The 25,686-nt window shown below is 35.4% G+C and overlaps 1 protein-coding gene across 1 annotated transcript; it reads left to right on the top strand.

Moving 5' to 3' along the window:
• The first annotated feature begins 12,784 nt into the window (after positions 1–12,784).
• Positions 12,785–25,660, top strand: LOC110460927. Its single transcript, XM_021514155.1, has 5 exons — positions 12,785–12,864; positions 14,827–15,016; positions 15,522–15,862; positions 23,432–23,528; positions 23,934–25,660. The coding sequence occupies exons 2-5, from the start codon at positions 14,834–14,836 to the stop codon at positions 24,258–24,260; spliced, it is 948 nt and encodes a 315-aa protein (XP_021369830.1). The 5' UTR covers positions 12,785–12,864; positions 14,827–14,833; the 3' UTR covers positions 24,261–25,660.
• The last annotated feature ends 26 nt before the right edge of the window (positions 25,661–25,686 follow it).

Genomic DNA, 25,686 nt, shown 5'->3' with positions numbered 1-25,686 from the left:
TTTCCTTTAAAACGTTACTAGTCCTGAACGGCTCAGAGGATTTTGACCAAACTTGGTCTGGAGCATCATTAGCCAAAGGGTTCTCAGTTTTGTATAAACGGAGGGTATGATCCCCCTGGGGACAGAGGGGCGGGGCCAAATAGGGGGGAAATAGGTAAATCTTTAAAAAATCTTCTTCTTCTCAACCAATGGAAGAATTTTATCCAAATTTATTCTGGAGCATCTTTGGACAAAGGAGACTCAAGTTTGTATCAACGGAGGGTGTGGCCCTCTGGGGGCATAGGGGCGGGACCCTATAGGGGAAATAGTGGTTTTTTTTCTCCTACTATACAAGTGAAGGGATTTAAACCAAATGCAGTCTGAAGCATGCTTAGGGACAAAAGAATCAATTTTGTTTAAACTGAGGTGTGTGGACCCCCTTCTTTGTGGCAGATTAGTGGGGCCCATTAGGGGAAATAAGGAAAACATTAAAGATCCTTCTCCTTTTGTACCGTTGAAGGGATTTTAACCTAACAAAACTTGTTCTAGAGAATCTTTGGGCAAAGGGAATTGAATATTTATAAATGGAAGATGTGCCCTCCACCCTCCATAGGGGATAATGAGGCTCTTAAGAAAATTGGAATTATTAATGACTTAACAAAATCGGAAAGGGAGCATGAAAAAGTGCTGTGCTGGCAAACAGCACTGAAAACGAAATATTCGTTGGGCAAATACGTCTTCATCTTCAAAGTTCAGAGTCCGCCTTGGGCGAGAAAGATCGTGAAAATAGCAACAAAAGCCGAAAACGGAGTTTAGAGAACATGCAGAATAATACCTCGTTGCCAAATGTTTAACAAAAATAGAATGCAGACCAACTTAAAAATAAATTGAATGAATTGAGTATTTGGATAAATGATATTAAACCGGAAATCATAGGTATCACAGGTTGAATGTAAAAGCAGAGCACTATATATGAAAGAAACGGAATTAAATATAGAAGGAAATTCAGACTACGTTGAATATGAAAAAATGTCAGTGACAATAAAGGTCGGGGTATGTATATACACAAGCTATTGAAAGCATCAGAAGTTAAGATGGAAACAGTCTTCCAAGAAAATATATTTGTAGAAATATCACTGCAGGTACAGATCTGACAGCGGAAGTACGGAAAATAATGACCAACTTCGGAAGTTATTCGGAAGTTATTCGATGAAACGGTCAGCAAAAGATACACCATTTAGTTCTCAAGGGGGATTTCAATTTCCCAGATATGAACTGGGATTCATGAAACACCAAAGGAGACAGTATGGAAACACATTTGTACAAAACTTACAAAACAACCAACAAGGTGAAGAGGAAAAGATACACCGCTTGTTTTGGATCTTATCATCACAAGCGACGTTAATCTGATCTGATCGGAAACGTGATCACAGCGTGCTTCTATTTGAGATAGAATGCAGTACCAGAGATGAATGTAGAAAAGTGACAAAAATGTAACAAGAAAGCGAACTTTGATGAGATAAACAAGAACATTCAAGAACTAGTTTGAAATTTACTTTTACCTAATTCTCTAAGTTTAGATGAAACTTGGTCATACTTTTAAAAGATGTTTGAAGGACATTGAAGAAAAACATGTACCTAGTAAAGTCATCTGGATTACAAGAAACAACAAGCACAACTTCCCGGTAGACAAACATACACTTCAGAAAATCAGGCAAAAGCACTCGCTTTCAAGGAAAGAAGCTATCGGCAACGACCCAACAGTTCAAACGGAATATAACAGTCAGACATCAGGTAAAAAAAACTAACCAAAAGATTAAGGAGGGAATTTGAACATTGCTAAGCGATGAAAGCTAAAACAGACCCAAAGATAATTTGAAATATGTAAACTCTTAGTCAGAAACAAAATCCGCTATAGGCGATCTTAACAGCACACCAGCAAACTCGAAATCAACCAAGACATCAAATGATAAGGATAAAGTAAATGTACTTGTGAGCCTCGTTCACAGTGCTTTTGGAAATGAAGAAAATGGTCCGCTACCAAACATTAACAAGAAAAATACATCGCTTGAAATGTCATAATTAATCATTCAGGAAAATCAAATTGTTCAAATTCTTCATCAGCTTAAACCTGATAAAGCTCCCGGGTTGGGCAATATTCATCTTGTATTTTTAAAGGAAATCGCTTCAACTGTGGCGACCCCGCTGGCATTATTATTTAATCAAAGCCTCGAAACAGAATATATACCGGACGACTGGAAAAAGGCAAGTTTCTGTGCTATACCCAAACAGGGAGATAAATTCGAGCCCGGTAATTATAGGCCTGTCAGTTTGACCTCGGTCATATGTAAAGCAATGGCAACCATAGTACGGGAACATATAATATGGACAAATGGATGCGGGCCAACAATTACTTCTCGGATAGGCAATATGGATTCTTGTTGGGAAGATCCACGACACTACAACTGCTTGAAGTTATAGATAAGTGGACAAGCTGTTGATTGTATATACATGGATTACCAGAATGCGTTTGACACTATTCCACATAGAAGGCTAATAAAAAAACTAGAATCTTACAACATTTCATGTCAAATAGTCAACTGGATTACTTCGTTTTGTCTAATCGTACCCAACGAGTCACGGTAAATACTGAACACTCGGAATGGAAGCCTGTTATTTCCGGGGCACCACAAGGAGCAACACTTGGCCCCTTTTATTTGTTATATTTGTAAATGATTTACCTGAAACAGTTTGTTCCGATATGTATTTGTTTGCTGACGACACGAAAATCTTAAAGATAATCACCAAACCGGAGGATAATGACTCTCTACAGGAAGATTTGGATGTAGTGGGAAATGGAGTGCTCAATGGCTAATCAAGATGCATCCAGGAAAATGTAATTATATGTATATTTGACGATCTAAGGAATCAAAGAATAAAATATCAAAATCATACAACATACAAGGGAAAATCCTGAAAACATCGGTTAAGGAAAAGGACATTGGAGTTGTCATTGACAACAAAATGATTAAACTTTGAAGACCACTTAAGCGAAAGGGTAAAAAAAAGCAAACTCAATACTTGCCATTATTAGGAGATCATTCCAAATTTTAGACTACGCAACATTCGTGCCACTCTTCAAATGTCTTGTGAGGACACAGTTGGTATACACAGGAGCAGTATGGTCACCGTACAAATTAAAATATGTAGACGAACTGGAAAGCGTACAATGTCGTGCTACGCAAAGCAATTTTACTTGAAATGATTTATGATTTCCTACTTTATCCTGTATTTTATACATGTATATTTCTTAAAGCTGTAAATATTGTACATTTTATCATACATTGTATCTTGACTATATGTAAGACGAGCTTCATGCTCAATATGTTATCAAGAATAAATAAAGCCTTTATTATTATTATTATAAATGTACAATACTGTAGTCAGAATTACATTTGGATTTGGATTGTCTGCCCTTGATGGCTAAGGTGGTTGTACCCAAGACTCTACATATTTTGAAGTCATACAGCCCATGACTCGGAAATGTCTGCTACTTCTTTGGATGGGTTAGGTCCTAAATGTGTTTGTAGCAAGATAAACTGTGAAATCGACCCAAAAACATTGAATATGACCCATAAAAGCAGTTTATTGATATGAACCAAAAAGTACTCACGATATCAATGTGTGGGATATGTATGCTATGCAGAACATTAAGAATAGAGATATCGGTGGAAACATGCCTAACGATGAAGAGCCCAGCATGACATCAACGCAGATAGACAGAAGTATCTATGATCAACTCAAAGACTCTGTTGGATCTTTAGACATGGAAAAGGGAACACAGTGATCGTTTCGATGACAACTCGCACCCCAACAATCAATCTTCATAGCACTGAAATGAACTTACCGATTTCGGATATGTATGTTGTGTGTTATGGTTACCCTGTTTAATTGGAACATACGGGGTATAATGTATGGGACCCCGATGTTATCTGAGCTTTTACATGACACAGACATTGCCGTATTAACCGAACACACGCTTCTTCCTGAACAAATGAATTTCCTAAATAGCATTGATCGTAACTTTAAAGCATACGGTGTTTGTGATAGTCGTATACCGATAGAACCCGAAAATAGAACATGTAATCGTGGTTTCGGTGGAATTGCTATTATGTGGAGAAATGGCATAAATGTATCGCCTATGATTGACGAAGGGAATGGTAGGGTTATATGCTGCTCGGTTCAACTTCGTGATAAATCGCTTATGTTCTTAATAGGAGCGCTAAAGTCACTCTACTAATGTTTCTCTACAGACATATAGAGATACTTTAAGATGTATATATGATCTCTATGATCGCTTCTCCGGGCAAGTGCATGTAATTATCCTTGGTGACTTTAATGCTCAAATAGACAAATCTTTCGGGTGCAAATCACTCCAGGGCAAACGACAGAGGACTCCTACTACAGAACTTTATATGTGAACGAAATTTGATTTCTGTGAATTCTCAAACATGGACCAATGCGGGGACGTCAACTTTTATCTCCAAAGACGGACATGAATCTCTTATCGATCATATATTGATTGAAAACTGCAAAGTTGATTGTGTGCGCGATTGCTCTAATCTAGACGACCACTACCTAAAAGTTTCTGATCATCTCCCCGTGCACATATGTTACCTCATTCCCAATGTCGTATTCAAACACGAATGTAGTTTCTACTCTGTCAACTGGACAAAGGGCTCGCCGAAACAAAAGTCGGACTACGCAAAAAAAGTCAGTAGGAAACTTCGTCAAATGGGTAGTTTTCAGGCAATGACTAAAGATGTTCACAACTCTGAAGCAAAATTTAAAACTATTGTGAATTGTATGCATGAAGCCGCGCTAGGAACGCTTCCAATGAAAAGATATCGACCATACCTCAACCCTTACTGGAATTATAATCAGGTCAAAATTTTGCACGCGGTGATGCGCGAAATTACTCACTATGGATACGCGAAGGTAGACCACATGGAATGTAGTTCGAGTCGTACCGACAATATAAAAATCAAAAACGTGTTTTTAGAAAGGAACTCTATAATGCGAAACAGGAGCATGCGCAAAAACAATTACAGGAACTACAGTAGCTGCAGAGGTGGATGCAGGAACTTTCTACAGGGCGATCCGGGCTCGAAAAATCAAGGGGTACGAAACGTCAGTGCTAAGGATCGATGGCATGATATCCCGCGACCCGGATGTAAACCGACAAGCATGGACAGACCACTATAGTAAACATGCGAGTGTTTCAATAAAGCCTCATTATCATACTGCGCACAAACATCAAATAGATTCCACTGTAAGTATGCTTCACGCTCGGAGCTATCATAATATGAACAGTGTATGTCGAGAGCATATCACGAAACTGGAAGTATTGAACACTTTAAAAGATATGAACAATGGTAAAGCGGGAGGGCATGACTACGTTGTAGTAGAGCATATTCGACATGGAGGTGTTCATCTTTTAAAAACAATAACTCTCTTATATAATATTGTTTTTGAAATTGAAGACTATCCACCATGTATCAAGCATGGAATCGTTATTTCCTTATTCAAAGGTTGAAAAAAAGATAAACTGGATACAAACAATTATCGGGATATCACACTAACACCTGTACTACAAAAGTTGTTCGAAAAAGTGATCTATGGAAGAATTTCGAAACTATGCGTGAAGATAGACTTTCCACACCGGTTACAATAAGGTTTTAGACCAAAGTGTGGAAGTATAACAGCTGCGTTTACGGTAAAGGAAGCCGTCTGTATCATCTTTAACGAAACACAAGAGTCTACGCAGCATTTTTAGACAATGCAAAGGCATTTAATAGTGTCTGGATCAACGGCCTCCTTTTAAAGCTATACAACCTCGGTTTTAATGGTAAAATCTGGCGTATACTTTCGAATTCATTCAAAGATGTGTATTATACGAAGGGAAAACGGGGAAACCATACAAGGTCGAACAAGGCGTCGGTCAAGGTCGTACTTTGTCTTCGTGTTTTTTTCTAGTCATGATCAATGATCTTAACCGTTATCTCGACTCATCTAGTTTTAGCCTTCACGTGCACAATATACACATACCAGCTTTATTCTTAGCAGACGACATTCTACTTATGGATTATTCTATTGGTAACCTGCAGTGCCTCTTAGACATGGCTTTTGAATTTTCTCGAAAGTAGCGCTTAAATCATAATTCCGCAAAGAGCTCACTGATGATGTTTCACAACGGTCATACAAAGCGCACTCCGCTGGTTGAATGTAGATTGGGAGAGCAGCCTATACAGCGGGTCACCTCGAAGGAATACGCAGGAATTACATTTACGTCAAATCTGCATTGTGACGAGAACATCAAAATGTCGTGTGCCAAAGGAAGGCTTTTACTGAATTCACTAATAAGTGTTGGTATTCACAGTGGAGGAATGAATCCACTCACAAGTTGCAAGCTGATAGAAACTATAGTGCAGTCGCGCATTCTCTATGGATCAGAACTTTGGGCTAATCCAACACAACAATCACGCCAAGACCTCGACCTTGTCCAGCGATATGCCGCACGGAGGTGCCAAGGCTTCGAGAAGACCTCACCGACACTTGTTACAACACGAGCAATAGGATTATTGGATATATACGGTGATGTTGACCTGATAAAACTCATGTTCTGGAACAAGCTCTGTTCGGCGAGTAATAAGTATTTATGGAAAATTGTCTTTACGATTTGGTTGTGCACTTTCGTATTCGGTGACATATTCATCAAAGCAGAAAGTTTCATTCATGACATATTCACAACTGCGGTAAAACTCAAGATTTCAACTATGTTGCTGGACTATGTGTTTGACGGTTTTTGTCTAGCGCGTACATCGTGGAGGAACTTCTGTAGAAGGACTGTCGAAGAATTTTACTATAGAAGGTGGCAAGACGCAATGGTTTGCTCAGAAATATTATAAACGTATCATTCTATTCATACTGTGCAAGGTCCTAATCCATTTTGGTTGATAAACCTGGATTTCCCTAAATATACGTGGAAACTTGGAGAACTTATAAAATTGTCCTATCGGTACGAAAGAGATTCTGTTGTATGTAGAATATGTCAAAAACAGTCTGACAATATTACTTTACATTTTCTTATCCATTGTCCATCGCTATTCAAAAGTCGCGATACACTCGTAGACCTTTTAGTCAATATCTTAGACGTATCAGATTATGTTAAATTTGACAAGTGGGTCCTACTGAAGATGAATATTGCGGATCTGATACCTATAATGATCTCAGAGATGAACACTTTACTATGATAATGTATACAATGTATATTCTACATTTGATGTAAGCACAAGATAAGGCATGATTTATGTACAATCTTTCCAAGGAGGAAATAAAGAAAGTCTGTCTGTCTGTCTGTCTGTCTGTCTGTCTGTCCATGAGGAGCAACTATTTCACATTTCGTACAGTCAAAACCTGGAACAACCTTCCGGAGGACGTCGCATCCGCTCGAAATATAAACACTTTCAAGAACATAACAGATAAACTTTGGCAGAATGAAGAACTTTATTATAATTATAGGACCAATATAAATAACAATGAACTTTAACTTTATATTATACAATTGTTTAATATTTGAGTCCAGCGTAGATGAGCTCTATCGGCTCCTGTATTGGAAACTAACTTTAACTTTAACTTGAACATTATCTTTAAAGACACAATTAAAGTGATATACTTTGCTGATGGATTTCTTAGTTCCCAAGGTTTGCCTTAACCTTGATGGCCACTGTAATGCCTTTTGAGCAGTGGTACTGTTCATAGTATACACACGTTACGGATAATTTAGTTATAAATTAAGCACTACTTCTCTTAATTTTAAAATTCATAAATTTTTACGCACTTGGCCCTCGTGTTTCAACAGTAGTTTAGGCCTATTTGGATTTCCACTGTTTTGCCCCTAGCATCACCGATGAGTCCTAGAGAACTGAATGCAACAGCTGTATGATGCAGTGTCATTCATTTTCAGCAAACTGTATCTATTACCGATTTTAATGGCAATTCATTAACGCCATAACTTCATCTGACATCTTCATGTAAAAAAGTTGACATGACTGGAAATGATCGTCACAATCATTACCATTTACAGATACATTTACATGACTGTTTCTATGCTTAATAACAAATTCACGTTGCAATAAACTTCAAAATTACCGTGACTTCCCACGCAGGGACTATGTTACGGGCCCGATCCATTCACAGATAAAGGCTGGTGTATGTTTTAATAGTGCGGCCTCCATAAAACTACTCCCATGTGATCAATTAGTAAGTAGTGTCAACGCAGGACAAATTTCCCATAGGCGTCCGGGTTAGCATTGTTTGTTTACATGCTTTCACTAATGCTTTGTAATAACGGTGAACCTTAAGAGGCCCGGATTTCAACTGGAGTAATTTTATGATATAACTTGGTGACTTCTCTTAAACTATGAAATGATATCCATGACATTGAAACTTCTCTGTAAACACTATTATTTATAATTATTGCCAACAAAATCTCGACCTTCGTGCTAAACGAGGAAACATTCCGACCATATTTTGTTTCAATGCGTAGGGTTACGTTTCAGAAAAAAACACCTAATATTGTACTTTAGGATTAAATATTCTTTTCTAAATTAATTTTAGGAGCTTGTGACGGGACATAATTATTTTCACGGTTTTAAAGCACGCGTAAAAACATTGAAGTACTTTGCCTTTTGTACGAATATTGATGATGGCACCTTTTATGTCAGTAAGTTTTTGTATCAGGTCATCGCATACAAACGTCGTTGCCACCAAAATGGCTCGACGGTAAACAGACAGACTTCTACAATGATGACCTGTTAGCATTCTTTAATAAAGAAACCGGTCAAAGGCGGATCTCCAAACTGGTGAGGCGAGGGATATGGAAAACAACATGGAATTATACAGAGATCTATGCCCAAACGTAAATGATGACGCTGCCGAAGCTTGATGTTCAAAGGCCACAAACCTCCAGGATAATGAAGAGAAGAATACAGAACAAGACACAAAAACCTATGTAGATCTTGCATATTTAAATGAGGATGCAGCCGAACCCAGATCTTCATAGTCAACAAATCTGCAAACCAATGTAAAAGAGAGAACAGAAAAAGTCATGAGCGTCAATGAAGATCTTTTCGCAAAATTAAATGAGGATGCCACTGCACCTGGATTTTCAAAGCTGGCGTATATCAAAATCAAGGAAGAGGAAGACACGGGAAATGGCATGGACATCCATGGAGATGTATTTGCAAACTTAAAGGTAGATGCCATCGAACCTGGATCTTCAAAGACGGCAAACATTCAAACTAGTGCGGGAAGGACACAGAAAAAGACATTGAATTTCACAGAAATGTCTTCACCTATTTAAGTGTGGACACTTCCAGTTACGGTTATCAAATGAGGTCAGTGGTGATAATAGTAATACATTATTACAAACCGATATGGTTCCTGAGTATGATTCTGTATTTACAAGTGACAACATGTTTACTTACACTCCATTCTGGTGTTTGGATCTACGAGTGATAATTTTGTTATTCTCTAACATAACATTAGTGTCGTCCATTCGTCAAAATGTGTCCGAGAAACGTCAAGCCGTCGTTTACCGCGGTGTACTGGTTTACTTATATGTTATGACCTGCGTCGAAGCGCGAATGTATATTGTCAGAACGTCCGATGTTACTACAATGATTACCTATGGACCTCACACAGGAACGCTCCTATTAACACTCTGCTCCCAGGAAGCCTGGCGTCAGTTCCTTCCTTTTGAGCTCGAGTCAGTACTTCTGTATGGGCTGTCCATTGCTATCTTGTTGTTGACTATCATCAAGCATACAGGTATGTAATTGCCCATTTTAGAAACTAAATGTCAATTATGTGAAATATATTTCGATATAAAATAACAAAAGCAATGTATGCTACAGATACTTTAACTGTGTGTAAATTAATGTATGTGTTGCTGATTTATGTCAATTTGTTTGTATCTGACTTTATGGTGGAGCCTGGCTAATTCCCTGACTTTATGGTGGAGCCTAGCTAATTCCCTGACTTTATGGTGGAGCCTGGCTAATTCCCAGACTTTATGGTGGAGCCTGGCTAATTCCCAGACTTTATGGTGGAGCCTAGCTAATTCCCTGACTTTATGGTGGAGCCTAGCTAATTCCCTGACTTTATGGTGGAGCCTAGCTAATTCCCAGACTTTATGGTGGAGCCTAGCTAATTCCCTGACTTTATGGTGGAGTCTGGATAACTCCGACTTTATGGTGGAGCCTGGATAACTCCATGAAATGCCTCGATCACCTATGAAATCTATTTTGAGGTGACAAAGTTTGATACACATGGATACCGGTTACATCATTATAGTTAAAACTTAATAAATTATCCCTGTGTGGTGTTCTTTAAGATATCAAAATCCCGGTGGTTGTTGTATCGGATTTAAGTTCTTTTTTGTCCATGTGTGTGACTTTTGAAGCAAATTAATCTGTTTTGCCATACTAACAAGAACGGTGTTGTACATGCAGGTTTAGTAAAACCTAGTTTTATCAAATTCCTGATATGATCAAACACAGTCATCACATATTTATTTTTTTGACTCGAAACAGAAAATATACGGTACCAAATGAACTTATAAATTATTGATAATAAATCAAATGTGCCGTTAAATGAATAAGATAGGTGACAAAGATAAAATATACATTACGGATACTTTGCAATGATATCAAAGAGTCATAGCCTGGACGTTATTTACAATATTGGCCCAAACTTGTTTATCACTTGAAATCTAATTTACTTAAGGTTAAATAGATCATTTATGTTATTTGAATATCGTACAAGATTTTGGTTTATCTCGTTTATAAGAAAACATAATAATAATAATAATAATTCGAGGTTCTTGTATAACGCTTTGTCACAACCTAGTTCGTAGGTCGTCTCAAAGCGGTTCACAAATTAATATCCGTGGTTATAGGGACCACGGAACCAAATCAAAAAAAGATTGTGGGTTTTCCCCTTTTGGGCAGAAGATTTAATAGGAAGGTGAATGCCTCGGGGCCTGCTGGTTGGATATTTAGGTGGCAGAGGTTTCAAAAGTTTTATGTGTGTGTTGAGCAATATATATAGATGTAATATGTATCAAGTCTGCTTTTGTCTGTTAATTAAGTGTGTAATTTGTTGTAAATTTCGGTCGATTTTTGGTGCCGAATACAATACAAAATGGCAGCCCCCATTTTTTTTTTTACAGTTGCGTGAGATGCTATTCTTCAAAATGAGGGCAGGTAAACCAGTGTGGATAACCCCATTTAACCAGGACAGGGGTAAACATTAACATTATCGTCTTTGGAAAATCATTCGGTTCTGCGGTGCCTATAGGGCCTTTGCAACCAGCCAATACCGTTCTCAATTCCATGGGGAGCATACAGCCGGAGCTGCCATTTCGGCGCTAACAGCCAGCATTCAACACTTCTAGCACTGCTTAACCACCTACACATTTACAGCTGAGTAGACTGGAACAAGCGCAATAAATTATCTCGCTCAAAGATACAACACAGCGCCATGCCGTGATTCGAACACGCAACCCTTCGGTCACGAGCCCGGCGTCCTACCACTAGACTACCGTGCCTCCATAACAGTTAGTGGATATCACCGAATAGAACTTATCTGATAAAAAAGCGGTATATAAGAACCTTGAATTATTATTATTATCATTTATACCTTTTTATTAATTCTATCGTAATATTCTCCACTTATATCGAGATGGTTAATGTAGTTTTATAATACTTTAATAGTTGCTGATAGTTTTTATGTCTATGTTTAACTTTTTGTTAATTGGAGACTCTGGACAAGACTCAAAATCAGGATGTTACTTTGTATAACTGCTATGTCAATTTTTTTTTATATGTAATAAGACTTTGAGGAATATTTTAATATTTAGATTATTAAAATATCCTGTTATGAAACATACTGCATTGTTTTTGACAAAAACTGTTTTTTTACGTCTCGTAATAAATCGACGCACATTTTCCGTTTTTGTTTTGCAACCAAGAAACTATAGTCTGTTCCATTTTTTGTTCTACCGAAATAGCCAAACAATGACCCACTGGTATAAATAATGGTAAATACTAAGATAAGATTAATTGCCTTAAAAGAACATAAAATAACAAAATATATATTTAAACATATTTAGGACATGATGGAGGATTTGGAGACAAAGGATTGTACTCTATATCAATAACATGTTATATCTTCAGTAAGATTTATTAGTTTGGAGATATGTGATATCAAAGTTTTACTTTCTACACAAACAATGTAGATCGATATCAACAACATGTAAACATAGCAAAGCACTACGTCGAAAATTCACTGATGAGAAATCCTTTCTTAGTTCACTCTTGCAGAAAAACATGTTTTTATTGTAAAAAATACCTTGCTGTTTCTTGTGTATCTAAAACAAAACTGGCTGAATAGCCAAAATACAACTTTGTTCAAGCGTTTCAATCTTAACCATGTGACTGAAGACAATAAAATAATAGCAAAACCCAACACTGTACAATAAAACAGTTTATTCATTATTAACGCATCTGAAGTCCGAGTATTGATGATTCAATTATGATATGATACTATGTTGTACATAAAGTAATAATTTGTAATTCTATTGCTCGTAGTGACAAGGTCGCATACCCCTCCTGTAATCCATACCCTTTACACCCACTACTTTCTGTATTACACATGGCTATTTAAAGGCATATGGGAATTCCAATAATATTGCATGCGCCCAATTTAGTTCTTCCGATCAAGCCAGCAGGAACAGCGAGCCTACTTAGGTCCAAAATACAGGTAAGTGACCGATACCTATAGAAACGGTTAGGACATATGTAGAGCGCGTGTTATGGGAATTGTTAATCTTCTGTGTGGGTCGCACAGGTAACTTAATGCTTCAGGTATGTATACTAGTCTATCCAGTAGCATTTACCTAGATCTCGCATACAGGTAACACATTGTTATACGTATATTATAAGAACAAATGTACGATTATTTTCGAACAAAACAGGAAGAAAGCGTTCATATGACCTTTAGGGAGTTACATTAGCTATATTTCGGGTGGTTAAACGGTATACATATGTGTATTCCATTAAGCGTAAAGGAAGTTATCGATTACCATAGGGTCGTTAACTCGGTGTGCCAGTGCAGCTATTGTAAACGTAAACATTACAATAGTCAATAGCTGTATATAAATAAAATATACACGTCGTACGACGACACATGTCATAAAACCGTACTTGTTTACCCTGATAAATAGTAGCATACACCCTTCTTTCATTCTCCGTTCTTAGTAGCCCTTGTTAACTTGTATACCGGTTTGTATCGTCAACTGTTAAAATGCGTCCTAGTATATATGCAGTGATCATTGTCGAAATTCGCGCTTGACTAGTCACTTGCATCTAGTACACATGTGTGTGGTTCAAACGTGTGGTTCAAACACGTGTATAGTGACAGTTAGACGCCATAAGATATAAGACGTCTGTCCTCTGTTGTGATAAAAAAATATGAGAAGGTCCGGCAATTTTTTAATCTATCATTCTATTAACGCGATCATTTGTTATGTCATTTACAGCATTTGAAATAAACCGCCACTTCACTCCGCGTCAGTTTACAATCACAGATAGCCATGACGTGTTTCCACTCAACTCATATTTCGGTTACAATATCAGAAAGACATGACGGTGTTCCCACCCAACTCAGCATTAGGTAACAAGCACAGGTAGACATGACGGTGTTTACACTCCACTCAGCTTCCGGTTACAATCACAGGTAGACATGACGGTGTTTACACTCCACTCGGCTTCCGGTAAAAATCAAGTTTCTCATATTTGTCGTAATTAAGTACGTTCAGGCCACTCATCGTTCAGTTAGAAACCAGTTACAGTAAAGTATTGACTTAAGTTAAATTTACCTTAAGACCTATCTATTTACAGTGACTTAACTGAGTTACACCGATCAATTGCAGTTCGATTTACTGGCGGTAGCATAAGGTTATTATAAATAGTGTCCCTTTGCCTGCTGTAAATGTTACGATTATACAAACTGACACAGTCAGGTTATTCCAATCATAATTAATTTTAGCTTAAATCACCAGGGAAAGCGATTGTTATGTACCAAATGATTATGATGAAATGAAAACATAATCTGTTATCGGATTATTCGGAATGAGATTTATCAGTTTGGTATAAATAATAAATGCTAAGCTTGTTTTGAATACAAACAGTTACTGAAAACTTTTGCAAGCTTTCGAAAACGTTTGTATCCTTTGTCAAGAAAAGAGCGCAAATGACCGGTGTTTCGACTTTAAACTGCTGAATACTCACTTAACCACAATGTGCCGAAACAGTTAATTGAGCTGTGAGAAAATATCGAGATGTTTCGCCAAAAACAATCTAATGTTACAGTCAGTCAGAGGGACGGGTAATGTGTTTACTAATTCCGCCCCTTAGATGATCATAAATATGACGCATCCCGCCTCGTCTCTGTTTATCGATTCCCCTTCCATCCTAACCGAGAAGGATTATTTGATTGTCTCACTTTCCAGTTTCTTTCCTTTCAAACACCTCAGAGTTGTTTCAGTCTATGCTGTGGTTGTGTATACGTTTTCAATTTATGTTTGTGTTAAAAACAAACTTAATATCTATTGAGTTAGTTGGTTAATAATTAGCAATTACTTGAAATAGAATTAAGAATTAAGCGCTATATAATTGTTAATAACATCACATATTCTCGATTATTATTGCTGTTTCGTTTCAGATAAAAAATGCGTCACCATTATATGATGAGTATACTACTTGTGTTTGGTGTGATCACCACTACTTATGGAGGCTTTCAGACAGACATTGATTATTACCAGGTGCTCCACGTTAGACGTACGGCCAAGGTGTCCACGATCAGGACAGCATACCGAAAATTGGCTTTGAGACTACATCCGGATACCAGTGGGGTAATTTGTATAGATCTAATTGAAACCCATTATTAATATTACACCCGTGTGGCTGAAAACTTCAGTTCGTTTAACAGTACACAAGTATGAGTGAATACGTTGAAGAATTCTGCAACACAAGTGAAAATAAGAAAGAAATTCAGCGGAAAACATTCTCTAAATATTTTCGTATTTTTCCCACCGTAGAATGTCTATGTGGTTTAATCTCAATCATTGTCCCCTTATTATCTGAGGACAAGTACTATTTACTTGACACGTTTTAACTTTAATAATGCAATATTTAGATGATCAAGCTAACGATGTTAAATTGCTTCATAAGGCCTCGCTACTTTATATGTTACTTATGTCACACCAAGCGTCAACACAACGTGTGACATCAGTGAAAAATCAACTTATTTTGTTTTCCAAAGTCCTGCTTAAAGTCGCTGGTGAATGAACTCTTGACACAAGCATGTGTTACTTGATTAATCTAAACAGTTAACTGTATTTAATGTATTTTCCACAGTGCGATACCACAAAACAATTCCAAATTCTTGGGGAGGCGAAAAATGTTTTAACGAATAAAAAGGAGAGGGTCCTGTTCAACATGTTATACCCCGGGGCTGGCCAATGGACAGAACCATATAACTGGGACCTGACAGACTGTGAAATGAAAAATGCATCCGTTAAACAGAAAGTTCATCGGAAAGTCAAAGATGGATTACAAGTGTTAGTGAAATCGCTGAGAGGTTGGTCGCTAACTCAAGTGCCAAATATTACGTCATTTGTAGATCTGTATTACAACATTTTGACGGACTACTTCATCCTGGGTGTGTTCCTCGTTTCCTCGGCAACCCTTTGGTGCAGGTAATACAATTAAACAATACAATACACTTAGATATATCATTTTATAATAGACCAATGTATAAGTATGCAGCCAATAAGTCATAAGTGTTGTGGACCCGATATAATCACGATTAACTAGCTCCTATCGTAGCTATTGACTACTTACAGGGTATTAATTCAGTTTAATAGTGATATCACTTCTCTTAGAATCGTAGCTATTGATTACTTACAGGGTATTAATTCAGTTTAATGGTGATATCACTTCTCTTAGAATCGTACATATTGACTACTTACAGGGTATTAATTCGGTTTAATGATGATATCACTTCTCTTAGAATCGTAGCTTTTGACTACTTACAGGGTATTAATTGAGTTTAATGGTGATATCACTTCTCTTAGAATTTTAGCTATTGATTACTTACAGGGTATTAATTCAGTTTAATGGTAATATCACTTCTCTTAGAATTGTAGCTATTGAATACTTACAGGGTATTAATTCAGTTGTTTAATGGTGATATCACTTCTCTTAGAATCGTAGCTTTTGACTACTTACAGGGTATTAATTCAGTTTAATGGTGATATCACTTCTCTTAGAATCGTAGCTTTTGACTACTTACAGGGTATTAATTCAGTTTTATGGTAATATCACTTCTCTTAGAATCGTAGCTTTTGACTACTTACAGGGTATTAATTCAGTTTAATGGGGATATCCCTACTCTTAGAATTGTAGCTATTGAATACTTAAGGGTATTAATTCAGTTTAATAGTGATATCACTTCTCTTAGAATCGTAGCTATTGATTACTTACAGGGTATTAACTCAGTTTAATGGTGATATCACTTCGCTTAGAATCATAGCTCTTGACTACTTACAGGGTATTAATTCAGTTTAATGGTGATATCACTTCTCTTAGAATCGTAGCTTTTGACTACTTACAGGGTATTAATTCAGTTTAATGGTGATATCACTTCTCTTAGAATCGTAGCTATTGATTACTTACAGGGTATTAATTCAGTTTAATGGTGATATCACTTCTCTTAGAATCGTAGCTATTGATTACTTACAGGGTATTAATTCAGTTTAATGGTGATATCACTTCTCTTAGAATCGTAGCTATTGATTACTTACAGGGTATTAATTCAGTTTAATGGTGATATCACTTCTCTTAGAATCGTAGCTATTGATTACTTACAGGGTATTAATTCAGTTTAATGGTGATATCACTTCTCTTAGAATCGTAGCTATTGATTACTTACAGGGTATTAATTCAGTTTAATGGTGATATCACTTCTCTTAGAATCGTAGCTATTGATTACTTACAGGGTATTAATTCAGTTTAATGGTGATATCACTTCTCTTAGAATCGTAGCTATTGATTACTTACAGGGTATTAATTCAGTTTAATGGTGATATCACTTCTCTTAGAATCGTAGCTATTGATTACTTACAGGGTATTAATTCAGTTTAATGGTGATATCACTTCTCTTAGAATCGTAGCTATTGATTACTTACAGGGTATTAATTCAGTTTAATGGTGATATCACTTCTCTTAGAATCGTAGCTATTGATTACTTACAGGGTATTAATTCAGTTTAATGGTGATATCACTTCTCTTAGAATCGTAGCTATTGATTACTTACAGGGTATTAATTCAGTTTAATGGTGATATCACTTCTCTTAGAATCGTAGCTATTGATTACTTACAGGGTATTAATTCAGTTTAATGGTGATATCACTTCTCTTAGAATCGTAGCTATTGATTACTTACAGGGTATTAATTCAGTTTAATGGTGATATCACTTCTCTTAGAATCGTAGCTATTGATTACTTACAGGGTATTAATTCAGTTTAATGGTGATATCACTTCTCTTAGAATCGTAGCTATTGATTACTTACAGGGTATTAATTCAGTTTAATGGTGATATCACTTCTCTTAGAATCGTAGCTATTGATTACTTACAGGGTATTAATTCAGTTTAATGGTGATATCACTTCTCTTAGAATCGTAGCTATTGATTACTTACAGGGTATTAATTCAGTTTAATGGTGATATCACTTCTCTTAGAATCGTAGCTATTGATTACTTACAGGGTATTAATTCAGTTTAATGGTGATATCACTTCTCTTAGAATCGTAGCTATTGATTACTTACAGGGTATTAATTCAGTTTAATGGTGATATCACTTCTCTTAGAATCGTAGCTATTGATTACTTACAGGGTATTAATTCAGTTTAATGGTGATATCACTTCTCTTAGAATCGTAGCTATTGATTACTTACAGGGTATTAATTCAGTTTAATGGTGATATCACTTCTCTTAGAATCGTAGCTATTGATTACTTACAGGGTATTAATTCAGTTTAATGGTGATATCACTTCTCTTAGAATCGTAGCTATTGATTACTTACAGGGTATTAATTCAGTTTAATGGTGATATCACTTCTCTTAGAATCGTAGCTATTGATTACTTACAGGGTATTAATTCAGTTTAATGGTGATATCACTTCTCTTAGAATCGTAGCTATTGATTACTTACAGGGTATTAATTCAGTTTAATGGTGATATCACTTCTCTTAGAATCGTAGCTATTGATTACTTACAGGGTATTAATTCAGTTTAATGGTGATATCACTTCTCTTAGAATCGTAGCTATTGATTACTTACAGGGTATTAATTCAGTTTAATGGTGATATCACTTCTCTTAGAATCGTAGCTATTGATTACTTACAGGGTATTAATTCAGTTTAATGGTGATATCACTTCTCTTAGAATCGTAGCTATTGATTACTTACAGGGTATTAATTCAGTTTAATGGTGATATCACTTCTCTTAGAATCGTAGCTATTGATTACTTACAGGGTATTAATTCAGTTTAATGGTGATATCACTTCTCTTAGAATCGTAGCTATTGATTACTTACAGGGTATTAATTCAGTTTAATGGTGATATCACTTCTCTTAGAATCGTAGCTATTGATTACTTACAGGGTATTAATTCAGTTTAATGGTGATATCACTTCTCTTAGAATCGTAGCTATTGATTACTTACAGGGTATTAATTCAGTTTAATGGTGATATCACTTCTCTTAGAATCGTAGCTATTGATTACTTACAGGGTATTAATTCAGTTTAATGGTGATATCACTTCTCTTAGAATCGTAGCTATTGATTACTTACAGGGTATTAATTCAGTTTAATGGTGATATCACTTCTCTTAGAATCGTAGCTATTGATTACTTACAGGGTATTAATTCAGTTTAATGGTGATATCACTTCTCTTAGAATCGTAGCTATTGATTACTTACAGGGTATTAATTCAGTTTAATGGTGATATCACTTCTCTTAGAATCGTAGCTATTGATTACTTACAGGGTATTAATTCAGTTTAATGGTGATATCACTTCTCTTAGAATCGTAGCTATTGATTACTTACAGGGTATTAATTCAGTTTAATGGTGATATCACTTCTCTTAGAATCGTAGCTATTGATTACTTACAGGGTATTAATTCAGTTTAATGGTGATATCACTTCTCTTAGAATCGTAGCTATTGATTACTTACAGGGTATTAATTCAGTTTAATGGTGATATCACTTCTCTTAGAATCGTAGCTATTGATTACTTACAGGGTATTAATTCAGTTTAATGGTGATATCACTTCTCTTAGAATCGTAGCTATTGATTACTTACAGGGTATTAATTCAGTTTAATGGTGATATCACTTCTCTTAGAATCGTAGCTATTGATTACTTACAGGGTATTAATTCAGTTTAATGGTGATATCACTTCTCTTAGAATCGTAGCTATTGATTACTTACAGGGTATTAATTCAGTTTAATGGTGATATCACTTCTCTTAGAATCGTAGCTATTGATTACTTACAGGGTATTAATTCAGTTTAATGGTGATATCACTTCTCTTAGAATCGTAGCTATTGATTACTTACAGGGTATTAATTCAGTTTAATGGTGATATCACTTCTCTTAGAATCGTAGCTATTGATTACTTACAGGGTATTAATTCAGTTTAATGGTGATATCACTTCTCTTAGAATCGTAGCTATTGATTACTTACAGGGTATTAATTCAGTTTAATGGTGATATCACTTCTCTTAGAATCGTAGCTATTGATTACTTACAGGGTATTAATTCAGTTTAATGGTGATATCACTTCTCTTAGAATCGTAGCTATTGATTACTTACAGGGTATTAATTCAGTTTAATGGTGATATCACTTCTCTTAGAATCGTAGCTATTGATTACTTACAGGGTATTAATTCAGTTTAATGGTGATATCACTTCTCTTAGAATCGTAGCTATTGATTACTTACAGGGTATTAATTCAGTTTAATGGTGATATCACTTCTCTTAGAATCGTAGCTATTGATTACTTACAGGGTATTAATTCAGTTTAATGGTGATATCACTTCTCTTAGAATCGTAGCTATTGATTACTTACAGGGTATTAATTCAGTTTAATGGTGATATCACTTCTCTTAGAATCGTAGCTATTGATTACTTACAGGGTATTAATTCAGTTTAATGGTGATATCACTTCTCTTAGAATCGTAGCTATTGATTACTTACAGGGTATTAATTCAGTTTAATGGTGATATCACTTCTCTTAGAATCGTAGCTATTGATTACTTACAGGGTATTAATTCAGTTTAATGGTGATATCACTTCTCTTAGAATCGTAGCTATTGATTACTTACAGGGTATTAATTCAGTTTAATGGTGATATCACTTCTCTTAGAATCGTAGCTATTGATTACTTACAGGGTATTAATTCAGTTTAATGGTGATATCACTTCTCTTAGAATCGTAGCTATTGATTACTTACAGGGTATTAATTCAGTTTAATGGTGATATCACTTCTCTTAGAATCGTAGCTATTGATTACTTACAGGGTATTAATTCAGTTTAATGGTGATATCACTTCTCTTAGAATCGTAGCTATTGATTACTTACAGGGTATTAATTCAGTTTAATGGTGATATCACTTCTCTTAGAATCGTAGCTATTGATTACTTACAGGGTATTAATTCAGTTTAATGGTGATATCACTTCTCTTAGAATCGTAGCTATTGATTACTTACAGGGTATTAATTCAGTTTAATGGTGATATCACTTCTCTTAGAATCGTAGCTATTGATTACTTACAGGGTATTAATTCAGTTTAATGGTGATATCACTTCTCTTAGAATCGTAGCTATTGATTACTTACAGGGTATTAATTCAGTTTAATGGTGATATCACTTCTCTTAGAATCGTAGCTATTGATTACTTACAGGGTATTAATTCAGTTTAATGGTGATATCACTTCTCTTAGAATCGTAGCTATTGATTACTTACAGGGTATTAATTCAGTTTAATGGTGATATCACTTCTCTTAGAATCGTAGCTATTGATTACTTACAGGGTATTAATTCAGTTTAATGGTGATATCACTTCTCTTAGAATCGTAGCTATTGATTACTTACAGGGTATTAATTCAGTTTAATGGTGATATCACTTCTCTTAGAATCGTAGCTATTGATTACTTACAGGGTATTAATTCAGTTTAATGGTGATATCACTTCTCTTAGAATCGTAGCTATTGATTACTTACAGGGTATTAATTCAGTTTAATGGTGATATCACTTCTCTTAGAATCGTAGCTATTGATTACTTACAGGGTATTAATTCAGTTTAATGGTGATATCACTTCTCTTAGAATCGTAGCTATTGATTACTTACAGGGTATTAATTCAGTTTAATGGTGATATCACTTCTCTTAGAATCGTAGCTATTGATTACTTACAGGGTATTAATTCAGTTTAATGGTGATATCACTTCTCTTAGAATCGTAGCTATTGATTACTTACAGGGTATTAATTCAGTTTAATGGTGATATCACTTCTCTTAGAATCGTAGCTATTGATTACTTACAGGGTATTAATTCAGTTTAATGGTGATATCACTTCTCTTAGAATCGTAGCTATTGATTACTTACAGGGTATTAATTCAGTTTAATGGTGATATCACTTCTCTTAGAATCGTAGCTATTGATTACTTACAGGGTATTAATTCAGTTTAATGGTGATATCACTTCTCTTAGAATCGTAGCTATTGATTACTTACAGGGTATTAATTCAGTTTAATGGTGATATCACTTCTCTTAGAATCGTAGCTATTGATTACTTACAGGGTATTAATTCAGTTTAATGGTGATATCACTTCTCTTAGAATCGTAGCTATTGATTACTTACAGGGTATTAATTCAGTTTAATGGTGATATCACTTCTCTTAGAATCGTAGCTATTGATTACTTACAGGGTATTAATTCAGTTTAATGGTGATATCACTTCTCTTAGAATCGTAGCTATTGATTACTTACAGGGTATTAATTCAGTTTAATGGTGATATCACTTCTCTTAGAATCGTAGCTATTGATTACTTACAGGGTATTAATTCAGTTTAATGGTGATATCACTTCTCTTAGAATCGTAGCTATTGATTACTTACAGGGTATTAATTCAGTTTAATGGTGATATCACTTCTCTTAGAATCGTAGCTATTGATTACTTACAGGGTATTAATTCAGTTTAATGGTGATATCACTTCTCTTAGAATCGTAGCTATTGATTACTTACAGGGTATTAATTCAGTTTAATGGTGATATCACTTCTCTTAGAATCGTAGCTATTGATTACTTACAGGGTATTAATTCAGTTTAATGGTGATATCACTTCTCTTAGAATCGTAGCTATTGATTACTTACAGGGTATTAATTCAGTTTAATGGTGATATCACTTCTCTTAGAATCGTAGCTATTGATTACTTACAGGGTATTAATTCAGTTTAATGGTGATATCACTTCTCTTAGAATCGTAGCTATTGATTACTTACAGGGTATTAATTCAGTTTAATGGTGATATCACTTCTCTTAGAATCGTAGCTATTGATTACTTACAGGGTATTAATTCAGTTTAATGGTGATATCACTTCTCTTAGAATCGTAGCTATTGATTACTTACAGGGTATTAATTCAGTTTAATGGTGATATCACTTCTCTTAGAATCGTAGCTATTGATTACTTACAGGGTATTAATTCAGTTTAATGGTGATATCACTTCTCTTAGAATCGTAGCTATTGATTACTTACCGGGTATTAATTCAGTTTAATAGTGATATCACTTCTCTTAGAATTGTAGCTTTTGACTGCTTACCGGTTATTAATTCAGTTTAATGGTGATATCACTTCTCTTAGAATCGTAGCTATTGACTACTTACAGTGTATTTATTCAGTTTAATGGTGATATCACTTCTTTTAGAATACTTAGATATGATTAAATGATGATACAACTTTTAAAGATTTGATTTAAAACTTCGGGGGTATAGATAAAAATGTTTATATTTATAGACATACCTTATTCATATTGTTAATATACAGACACTTATTTCACAGTGTTTACAATATTCAGTTTGAATCAATTTCATATGTTTTCTTTACATTCACGTAAATGTAAAAGGAATTAGGGATACTGAAATTGTGAAGGATGTCAATATCACCGTCAACTGTCCTCATCACCGTTCGTTTGTGATTTTCAGGGACCTGGTTGGTCAATATATATCGTCTGTAAGTGTCACTTTCTACAGTCTCCACATTCTGACACTTGCCTTTGGGAGCAGACATTTATTTATTATGGTAAGGAACATTTTATTCAGGGATGAATATGATATACACCCGTGTTAAATTTGGTAATATATACAGTATACCAATAATAAATTACCCTACATCATACAGCTGTTTTGTGTTGCAATGATAGAAGTTATGCTAGAATATTGTTATTGTGATTGGGGTTTAGGTAGCACATGAAATATTGATATAAATACACCAACCAATAAGACTATAATGCTATAACTGATTGTCGTATATGTTACGCTGGCTCGTTACCTACCTACTACGTCTGAACATCTGAGAACAACAGGAACGAAACAAACTTTGGTTGTTGTTGATCGATATATTGTTCTGTACAGGAGAAATAATGACGAGTGTCAAATCCGAAATAAGAAATGTTTGCTTTCGAAAACAATTTGGTATATTTTGTAGGAAAATATCCAACAACTACTGTTCCAGTTATTTAGAGGGCCGTCACTGAAGACAACTGTTCTGGAGAACAGCTATATTCTACATTATTACGTCTATGTTGTGGTGTCCGGGGCGGCTGTTGCTGCTATATTTAACCAAATCCGCTCCCGTCACGTGACCAGGATAAAGAACGTCCTGTGGGCTGTGATTACAATCTCTGGCTGTTTGACTATTCTCGGAAGCCTACTCGACTCAGAATTAAACTTAGACTTTGACGTATCGTCCCTAGCTACCTCCGGTTATACCCTTATATTATGTGGGGTTATATATTATATTTTAAACAGGTAAAAAAACGCATGAAATGCCATTAGCGTGTATTTTATTGTTTCTTAACCAGGAAGTGAGGCCGGGAGTGATCATAGAACAAAACATTCATGTTGAAATAAAAGAACAATTTTGCAATAATATGACGTTCAGTTTTCAATTATATATGATCTTCAAAGAACCACGTGTTCTTGCGAGTAAGTGCAGTACTGAAGTGAAAGTTTACGACGTTATAGTACTTGTCCGAGCTACGTATTGAATAGAATACTATGTGACGTGTGGATTAATGTCAGAGTAGACTTAGAGCGATGTGTGACAAATCTTTAACATGAAAGTAGAAACCAATGCAATGTTTGATTCGTGTGACAAACATTCAAGAGAAGTAGTTTAATATTACGTGTGACATGTAAAACTTAAACATACAAAAGGTTCTATAGCAATTAAGGCCGACTACACAAACAAAAGTTCTTGATGTCAATTTAACATATAATATTTTAACATGACATTCACCACATTCTCATGTCAAATTCAGGTTAAATTCAGTCTGATTTCCCCCCCAGCTCAATTAAGCGCCATATCAGGTCAAATTGACGTCAATTTGTTTACCTGAAATTTACTTTTTTTTGCTCTTTTTATGTCAAATTGACCTGAATTTCTAAAACTCGGCTGTTCTTTCTACTGTATATAGATCTTACTAACGTGTAAAGTCAAAAACGTTACTCTTTTACTTAAGCAACGAGTCGTCTATGGCACATGGATCTATAAGTTGTGGGATAGTAATTACATATAAATTGTGTCTATTATTTGTCTTGTACAAAGGTGGATATATATAACACATCAATTTTAAGTCATTCCTTTATTTTAAATTTTCTAGTGTAGACTTTGTTTTCACGGATTCTCCTGTCCGTTTCATTTTATATATTTGACACCGTGAAATTTTTCCTTCCTGCAAATTATTTGTATAGTAACTCAAAATATTTCATAGTCTGGTTTACGAATTAAAAGACCTACATATAAACTGTACTTAATATTGCTATTGAGTCGTTTATTCAGTCTTGTTTGGAAATTTATTCTTATGGAAAATTCAACAAAAATCCAAAAACATACGTTGGATGATACACTCGATAGTAACCTGAGCGAGAATGATGTCAACAACCCTAATTAATGGAGTTATATCAAATACATATTAATGTTGTTATCATAAAAGCAAGGTGAAAGCACAAAACTACTTAGAAGACTATTGTTGATTTAGTTGGTAGTATCTTGGTGACAACAGTTGTATGACGTCATAAAAAGTTCTATAGACTCCGTGTCCTCTTTTTGCTTTCTGCATTCGATGCGGAACGCGTTAAACAGGGATTGTTTATATTAACTTTTAATATCAATGAGGAGTGCCCAATGACGAAAATGGCTGGATGGTGCTGTAATGCTCTCTTCGATTTGCAAATAA

The sequence above is a fragment of the Mizuhopecten yessoensis genome, unplaced genomic scaffold, assembly GCF_002113885.1.
Source record: "Mizuhopecten yessoensis strain PY_sf001 unplaced genomic scaffold, ASM211388v2 scaffold1379, whole genome shotgun sequence".
Lineage (NCBI taxonomy): Eukaryota > Metazoa > Mollusca > Bivalvia > Pectinida > Pectinidae > Mizuhopecten > Mizuhopecten yessoensis.
The sequence above is the reverse complement of the archived record's forward strand: the minus strand, read 5'-3'. Positions and strand labels throughout refer to the sequence as shown.

Coding starts and splice junctions, on each gene's coding strand:
- LOC110460927 (XM_021514155.1), top strand. CDS start 14,834: ATGCGTCACCATTATATGATGAGTATACTACTTGTGTTTGGTGTGATC. Junction 15,017..15,521: donor TACATCCGGATACCAGTGGG/GTAATTTGTATA, acceptor TATTTTCCACAG/TGCGATACCACAAAACAATT. Junction 23,529..23,933: donor GCAGACATTTATTTATTATG/GTAAGGAACATT, acceptor TATATTTTGTAG/GAAAATATCCAACAACTACT.